The sequence below is a fragment of the Nuphar pumila genome, chromosome 6 (assembly GCF_984573655.1).
Source record: "Nuphar pumila chromosome 6, dmNupPumi1.hap1.1, whole genome shotgun sequence".
In the NCBI taxonomy this organism is placed as follows: domain Eukaryota; kingdom Viridiplantae; phylum Streptophyta; class Magnoliopsida; order Nymphaeales; family Nymphaeaceae; genus Nuphar; species Nuphar pumila.
In genome coordinates, this window is record NC_143254.1 from 108,089,085 (window position 1) to 108,098,605 (window position 9,521).

Genomic DNA, 9,521 nt, shown 5'->3' on the forward strand with positions numbered 1-9,521 from the left:
CATAAGAGGCACAATAAATAAGAGAGTTTTTATATTCTCTTCTTCCTCATTAGATCTTATTGCATACTCAAATGCTAATTGGAGAAGGGATCCAAATAATAGTCGCTCAACAACTGGTTTTTGTGTGTTTTTAGGTGAATCATTGATTTCATACAAGTTCAAGAAACAACAAAAGGTGTCACTATCATCTACGAAAGTTGAATATAGAGCAATGGCAACTACTACCATGGAAATCGTGTGGCTCAAACAACTAATTTCAGATATGGGAATTCACCTTCAGAATCCTACAAGATTATGTTGTGACAACAAGAGCTCTATATACATTGCTCGAAATCATACGTTTCATGAAAGGACTAAGCATATAAAGATGTATTGTCACTTTGTTCGTGAAGAATACTTAAAGAAGACCATTGATCTTCCTTATGTGACATCAAAATATCAACTTGCTGATTTCTTCGCCAAGGCACTGTGCTCACCGAGATTCAACTTTTTACTTGACAAACTTTCAATGATTACACCATAAGTTTGAGGAAGACTCTTAGAAAATCACATATATACGTATATACTTGAATATATATGTATATATACACTCTTCGTAATACAAGACTATGTATATGTATAAATATATATATATATATGTATTTAAAGTATATACATATGAGATATAATTTTATAATATGTATTTTTATTTTTTTCTGTTCTTTTTGTTTTTTTCTTTTGTGTCATAGAGTCAATAGTCAAACTTTGACTAATTAGAGTCGTTGGGCTATTGCTCTCTGTTGTAATCTATAAATAAGGAGTTATTTCTCCCATTGTAAATTATCTTTTTAGTGAGGTTTTTCTCTCAATAATATTCGGTATTCTTGTGCCTTAGTGCACTTTTTGATATTTGTGCCTTAGTGCACTTTTTGATATTTGTGCCTTAGCACACTTTGTGTTATTTTCGCCTTAGCACATTTGATGAGTGAATGTTCTTGTCAAGTTTTTTGTAAACTTGATTATTTGTGAGGTTGTTCACAACCACACTCGCCATTAATGAAAATCGTAATTTGGGCAGTTGAAACAAGCTCCATAATCCATTTAATGAAAGAGGTCAGGAAGGCCATGTTGTGAAGACATTGCTCTAGAAAATCCCAACTCATGGTATCAAAAGTTTTGAAAAAATCAAGCTTAAGGATGAATAAAGGTTTACCTGAACGCTCCAATGAGTGCACGGCCAATAAGAAAGTCGATGAGATCCAAATTAAGGGAATTAGGAAAAAGAGAAAGATTATTGATGCAGTGGGAGGTGACATGAAGAATGGGAAGATAACTAAATGTGTAGCTTTTAGCAAGGAGAAACAGGACCCATAAGGCGACCCCAAGGAGTGGGATTAAGGCTCGATGATGATGACATATATGTATATAGGAAGAAAGAGATCTTAGCTAGTGCTAACTTATCCCTCAGGTGACGGAATAAGGCAGCCATGCACTCCACATGGCTAGGTATCAAGTAGGAGCAACAATGCTTGGTCAATAGAAAAATGAACAAGGAAAAAGCCAGGTCCAAGGGGGTGAGGAATTCTTTAATGCACCAAACTACTCTATATAACTGGAAGAAAAAGAAAACTAAAAATGTATTGAAACAGAAAAGAAATGAGAAAGATTAACAAAGACTAACAAGCATCCAGATATAAAAAAAACAATAAGAGAAATAGTACCCAATGGAAATTAAGATTATCAGATAAATTTGAATTTCTTCCTTTAATTTAACAAATAGCATCTCTATCCAAAATGTCAGATTTCCCAAGGTCATTGATGGGTGGACAAAGGTTGCCAACATTGTCAAGATCGCTTTTATGTACTTCATGGATGAGGAATGCTAATCTCTCTCTCTCTCTCTCTCTCTCTCTCTCTCTCTCTCTCTCTCTCTCTGTGTGTGTGTGTGTGTGTGTGTGTGTGTGTGTTTTATTTGGTTGAATAGAGATTTCAACCCCCATGCCAACCTCTTAATATGTGGCATGCACACAGTGTGCCCTCAACCCAGAAGTGTGAACTTCAAGGCACACAATTGTGTGCGCCTTGTAGGCCTTTAAGCTTTATCAAGCTATCTTATCCCAAATCATGAGGTCCACTTTGCGAGTCAATCTTCTCCATTCATTCCAATGTAGAGCTGAACACTCATAACCTACATCTCTAATGATCTATTCACATTTCCGTTCCAAGTCTTGACCTGTTTCCTTTTTCTAATTCCCACAACTTGCATCATGTCAATCTTTTCACACTCCTTTTGTCATAGACCTTCAAGTAACGTTCTCAAGCCATCTTGGATGACATTTCTTATTCTTATCAGCAGTGCCTTTATATATCCTCTAATATATATGTTCTTATTTACAACCTTCTTTGTTATTTTGCACATCCAACATGACAAAATCATCTCAACTACATGTTTCATGTCACTTCTTCATCCAAGACTCTAACACATACATACATATATATATGGAAAATGTTGGCTACGTGCGTGGATTCCAAACCCATGAGTGAAAAACTCCATTTTTTATTTTTTCTGCAAATCTGACCCTTCAGATGTGAACTACATGTTTTGTTTAGTGGAAACCAGACTTGGATCATGTTTTCTCAACGTGTCAGATTTTCCGAGGTTGAAAATATCCATGGCTTACAATTTTCCGAATTCTCAACCCTCAAAAAATCATATTTTTTATGTATAAAACATAGGGCCAATATTTTCCCATATATGTATGTGTGTGAGTGTGTGTTTAAATGGCATATGCATGCAGCCTTTCTTTTTTTCAAAATACCAAAAATAAAATCCAATCAGTTTTCATATGTACATTAAAACAATTTTACTAGAAATGCTTATCCAATTATTTCTGGTTGTTTGGCATTGATAAAGGCAATAATATTGTTAAGAAATCCCCAACTTGAACTCATTCCAAGTTTTATTCTTTTCCCATAACATAAGACTGAAATTTTGACTGATTTTCAATAACTATTCAGTCTTTTAATGTCAAACATGCCCCTTTGGTGCCCAAATGTCAATAAAATCTCTGCCACTTCTCAATGTCCATCCTGAGCGAATTTGGAAGATGTTCTAGTTCAAGTATCCTCATTAAGATTGTCTACTTCTTGCCAGTGACAAAACCGAGAAACAAGTGAATCATTAATCCAACGGGATCACTGGCACATGCACATTTTCTTGACATTCTATGTTTTTTACTCCTATTGTCTCTTCTTCCTCACATTATTGATTATACTATGGAAACAAAATTATAAACTTGCTAGTACTCATGAAATTTCTTATTTTTGGTTATGTTCAGTTTTCAGTTAGAAAATGCAATCCTGGTTTTGGAATAGAACAATATATAGATCCTGATTTGCAACAGTTTGGATAAGTAATGCAAATAGCATTTTTCCAACTTGAAAAAACAAGGATAACCCCAAACATTTGCCACATGTATCCAAGTAGCATCATGCAAAAGCAGAAAACTAGAAATAACATTTTAAAACTTCACTTTCCTAACCGATGCAAGAGACTGACTTACTGAGCGTGACATGAAGACATAAAAATAGCACAAAAAGTAGACATTTAATAAGTCAAAACAAAAGGAGATTCTCCACATTAAGCATGCACACGTACATGAACTAATAGAAGTGACACCAGGCCAGGCCAGCCTCTTTTTTTTTAAGCTTAAACAAGAAGGACCATGCCTTGGACCGGGGCCCAAATGATTTATAAATAGGCCCATACTAGATTGAGGCTGCATGACAATGTATATAGTATATACAGTTGCACAAAAAGTATCCTAAAAATGATAGAAAATTGAGAATATCCAGGCCCAGCCCTAGTCATCCCAGAAGCATGGCTAAAGTTTGGTCCACGCGCTTTTTGACTGGGCAGGCTCTAGGAACGTAAACAGGTCAAATTCAGTTCAGATATGGGCATCACCAAATCCAAAAACAGGATCCACACTAATCGGAGTCAGATGCGGATTTGGACTCAAATAAGAAATAAGTCAAACTGTATCTCAGTCTGATCTGTGAAGGTAATAACGGAATCTGACCTAAAGTCAACTCAAATGTGCAGTTTGGTCTGGATCTGCTGCTAGTGTTTATCTGAAATATTTTTTCTTAATACTGTCGCAAGCTTGGAAGTGGTCAGGTGTATTAGCGTGAGGTCCAGATTCATGCATGAGGGTACAGATCCAAATCACGTCAGATCCAGATCACCCAACATGATCGCACCTCTTGTGTTCACATCTAATGTGATTGTTGTGTTTCCTTAAATGCCCCTCATTAATCTCTTTTGTATTTTATGCAAATGAGGGTATTTTAGTCATGATGTATCTTAATTGTAAAGTTAATATATAGTTACAAGAGAAATACGATTTCCCCACATTGGGAATCGTATGTTCAGCCCAAAACTCTATTGTCCTATTTTCTCTCTGCAGGGAATTCAGAAACCCTAAATCTAACAAGGTGCTCCTTGTGCCTTGTCAAAGGGTGTTACTGCCCCTCACATCTCATTTGTTTCTCAAGGTTGCTACCGTTTTGAAAACATATAAGAATCTGATCAGATTTTAGTAAGGATCTGAGGTTGGACCCAAAACTAATCAGTTTTTTTAATGCAAAACTGAATTCGACCTAATTATCTACCCCGAGTTTGGATCACATTATAAATTCCTCCTTGCCATTTATGCTTATTTTAAATAGCAAGTTTCGTTGTTTGGATCTTTTCCTTTTACCTTTTTTAATGACTTTTTATAAATTTCACCCCTTTTTTCAAAAGTAGGTGGAAGCCTACTTTTTTTTTCAGTACTTATTTTCTTCCATCCCACTTCTATCATCCCTATCACCACTACCACCATTTCTCCACCATCACCATCATCACTGTCACCACTTCTCCACCATTACCACCACCACCATCACCATCATCCATCACCACCATTACCATTGTCATACCACCACCTTTGTCACCATTGCCAACACCACCATTACCACCACCACCATCACCATATACCGTCACCATCATCACCCCTACTTACTAATCTTCTTTTCTTCTTTATTATATTTTAAATAGTGATGATCCAAATATTCACTTAATTAAAAGTAAAGGCATGATTCTTCTTTATAAAATATGCTTAAATTTATATATGTAAGCAATAAATAAAAATACATCCAAACAGGACCCTATTCAGATTCAAATTTATTTACCAAACTTAAATAAATGTGTTCCGACCCAAACCTGTATCATTTACATCTCTAGCAGGCTCTACAACAGGCGTACCTGAGTCATGGCCCAGTCCATGTATGGCATGTATGCTCTCATATTCAGGGAATATGCAATGTTAGCCATAATGATGCAGCACATCAGATTCATGATTTAACAGCAAAATTTCTTATAGTAGGGAAGAAGGTATTCTTAGAACTGAAGTTCATTAGGTACCTGATATCAGAAACAGAAAAATATGTATGATAAGCAAATGTAAATTGAAATGGCTTGACATCTGTATTTCTAATGCGCGAAGTCAACATCAGATCTCCTCCAGGTCCCAAGGTAACCCTTAGACGAAACTCAAAGCTGCAAATGACAGCAAAACACCATACTGAATCAGCCAAAATAAGAAATATTAATTTGTGATGCATTTTAGCAGACGCTACCTTGAGCTTATGCAGAGCAAACACAAAAGTGATATATGTCAAAATAGATTTACAATGCCACAAATAAAATATATATGATGTCCATTTCTGGATCCATGTACCTGTGGGGCCATATCTTCAGATCATCCTCAGATGGTTTGAGGATTAAGTCAACAAAGGCCTTACTGGAAGTACTTGTTGGAAATGGAGGTGGGTCAGTGTCAATGCTCCAAAACCTATTCCTTGCAAATCCATGCTGCTCAAGAGATCCGTGACTACTGAACTGCATAAAGATAGAGAATACTGTTGTTCATACAGGAGGAACAAGACTTAGTGCAATAAAAGAACATCAAGGGTCGGAACAACACATACTTGCGGAAAGCATATTGGTATGCCACCACGTATGGCCTTTGGGGGCTTGAAAATTGCCTGAATTTAACCAAGCAATCAGATACCTGATATTAGTCAATAAATACCTTTCTGGCACATGAACATGTCAACAGCTTGCCAGCCAGAATAAGATATTGAACCATGAAAATTTATAAAAATACAGATTTCTATCATAACTTCATGAAGCAACATATGAGAAACTCTAATGAAGAATCATATCCCACCAAAGAATGTCATCTAAAAATGAATAGCTTCCACAACTAATAGTGCATATGTATTTCAAAGATGGAAGAGACCAAGCACATTGGCCATGTAATTCTTACTTCTTCTTTATAATGTATATAAATGTCCTCCCAACAATGTTATAGGCTTATTGGATTTGGATCAATGAAGAAAGGTGGTTAAGTATTTCCTTTAAAACAGAAATCATTCTTATCTATAAGGATGTCAATATAAAACCATACACCTGCATAGAAAATGGACAAAAGTACTGTCCACTAGTACCTTACTGCTCACAAATAGTAACTCTTCTCCATGATCATTTTTCCAAGAAGTAACTTGACCTCCATACAGATAAACCTGCAGAACATCAAAAGAATAATATGAAGATGAAAAAATATCTTATCTGCAGCCTTATGATGAAAGCCAGCAAAAAAAACTGCATGAAAATCAATCCACATAAGCATTTCTATGGCCCAAAAAAAACAGTAGTAGGCAAAGTAAAGGACAAGATTTAGGATGATAAGATGTCATCCTTCTATGATCCCATAGAGTAAGGCTCAAAGAAAGATTTTAGCAAAGATGTGTGCATCTTGGGCCACATGGCCTATGCACACATGAAAACATCAGACAAAATCAGCTTCTAAATAGAAGCTGCTCTAGGAGAAATCTCCCTGAAAGTTCTATAATTCCTTTCCCTCGATATGGCCCACCAAGCCAATAGGAGCCAAGACCTTGAAATAAACCTTCATCGCTTGTTATTCCTCGGCTTCACTGGACCCAGTAGAAGTTCCCTTAATTCTCTTTAAGAAAATGAACTTAACGTCTAGTTGAAATGGTACAATCTATTTACAAGCTCAACCACTTACCAAATTTAATTGCTACATTTCATGGTTTCATAAAACTCCAACCTTCCATCATCATTTGGAACAAGTTAAGATGTAATCTTCTGCAAGTCTATGAGTTCTCCAGATCATGGTTATTAACCATGATCTATGGTTTGCAAATGAAAACTCTAATTTGTAAAAGGAACAGAATTCCCCTAGTTATCTAAAAATGGTTGTAATGGAACCTCTAAAGTATAGAAGATGAGGTGGTAAAATGGATCTAGAAAGACTGTCATGATATTAAAAGATTTTATCAAGAAACTACCAAAGAAGGACAAACTAAAGTCCGTAACTGTTAAAGCAATTATCCCTCCCTCCCCCATATGGCCTCCAAACCTATATAATGGGTTACGTAAATTGCGTCTGTGGCTAACCAACACAGTGACCAAACTGAATTTGCATGATCCAGTTAAAAATTGTCAACCATTGTGTACTACATAACTTCAATGAAAATTGACCTAGAAATACAGTTTTTTTTTACACTTTTTCAGAAACACACAACTTAGGCATCATAGAGAATTCCTTCTAAAAATGCAACCAAATGCACAACAAGACCAATAGACTAGTCTGCATATAGAAATATGATTCAAAGATAAAACTATAGAAACTAAATTTAACACAAAATGCATGCCTTTGGAAACCAAAAAAAAAATGAAAAAGAAAGATGAAATTAATAAAGATGGAAAACACACAAGTTCAATCTTGCAATGCGAGCACATTCCAGCATATCAACCACAACAATTTCAAGCAAAACAAAAGAAGATATCAATGATGATGATGATCACTTTTCTCGGTCCAATGGACTCATCTTACAGTTTGTATAACAAGTAAAATAAACACTTAAACAAATCATCCGTTCAAAAATGCAAATAACGAAAAATAAACCTTAGTACAAGTGGACCCAGAAATAGGAACCATAGATCATACCGCTCACAAGGATCTTACCTACAAGAGAGGTCGATCAACTCGTTCTCCGAAATCAAGTTTTGTGAACACGACTATAAAACTATGAGACAATAATAAATTTTGCACCAGCCTAATTTCAAGTCATGTCATAAATACCAAGATATTTTCATTTGAAGGAAGTGACCAAACACAGGTCCATTATAAGACAGTTTTATTGCAAAAGCAGAATAATAATGATGTTCTGCTAATTACCGAAAACAGATCGAGAAGTTTTTTCTAGTTATCTAAGCAGGAACTCGCGCTCTCTAGCATGTGGCATCACATCCTTACTAAAACAGGCCAACTGCAATTCACTTTCTGAATACGAATATAGCTACGGACACGAAATATCAAAGAGGTCTAACACATCCTGATCTGATACAAGAATGCAAGATAATTCAAGATCATATGGCATCATACCAAATGCACATTAGAGAATAGGAAGGAAATAAAGCAGAACTCTACAAATTCCCAAAAAGTCGCTCTTATACTCAATGAATCAGCAATCAAACACATCAGAAATGTAATATCTCGACTTGAGAGGGTTTCAAAAGACCGATCGGCGCCAGATGTTTAGGGTATCGATCAAAAGGAAATAATCGCGGAAAAAAAAAGAACAAAGATCAGAAGAATTCGACGGCCCGTACCTCGGCGGAACTGCCGCGAACTTCCTTCAGGACGACCTTGTCGAGTCCATTGATGCCCTTGCAGAGCTCGACGAAGGGCTTCTGCTCCGACATGGCTCACTGCGGAACGACGACGGAGGACAGAACCATCTCACATTCAGCCTCTAAACCCCAACCCTAACCCTAATTCCCTGAGAGTTCTGACGAAGAAGGGGAGACGGAGCGGAGGAGGAAAAGGGTGAGGACTCGTCCAATTGTTTGAAGACGAACCGTGGCAGCGTGGTTCTTAGTCTTACAAATGGAGACACAGGTGGATACGCGCACCCGTTGAGAGAGAAATACATAGCTTGGTTTTTCTTCCTTTTTTTTCTTTTCTTAATTTCTTCTTTTCTATTAGAAAATATCTCATGCACTCGTCGCTCATTTTAGTGACTGTGCCTTGCGTTTTAAACTGTCTATCTTTTAAAATCAACATCTTCGGTTTTTACGATGACTGGTGAAAACTTGCCGACATATGTGGACCCTTGGATTTTTCCTAGGGAAAACTTCTACTTAAGAACCTGCCTTTTACCTATGATTTCATGTAGGATATTAGTTTTCTAAAATTTCTCATACAGTCCCCACTTTTTACAATAACTCTCAAACAGAGGCTGGGGTTAACTTTATCCATTTAACTCAGGTTTAGCCCCATGTTAGATGTAATGAAATGATGAAAATACCCCTCTCTTTCTCTTTTTTCACACACCCTACCCGTCCTCCTCCGCCTCTCCAGGAAGTAGGGATGGCAGTGGGGCGGGGCGGGCCTCAAGATTTTATC

General features: G+C 36.6%; 1 protein-coding gene across 2 annotated transcripts in view; it reads right to left on the reverse strand.

Annotated features, from left to right (window-relative positions):
• Positions 1-9,013, reverse strand: part of LOC149835613 (putative glucose-6-phosphate 1-epimerase) — a 31,551-nt gene extending 22,538 nt beyond the window's left edge. Inside the window, exons 1-5 of one of the 2 annotated variants that reach the window (XM_090008632.1) lie at positions 8,726-9,013; positions 6,532-6,606; positions 6,010-6,066; positions 5,760-5,920; positions 5,444-5,578 (exon numbers count right to left, since the gene is read on the reverse strand). In XM_090008632.1, the coding sequence (XP_089864758.1) occupies positions 5,444-5,578; positions 5,760-5,920; positions 6,010-6,066; positions 6,532-6,606; positions 8,726-8,818 (521 nt within the window). In that variant the 5' untranslated portion in view covers positions 8,819-9,013. The remainder of the gene's footprint in view (positions 1-5,443; positions 5,579-5,759; positions 5,921-6,009; positions 6,067-6,531; positions 6,607-8,725) is intronic. The other variant, XM_090008633.1, reaches the window with a different exon arrangement.
• Between the last annotated feature and the right edge of the window lie 508 nt (positions 9,014-9,521).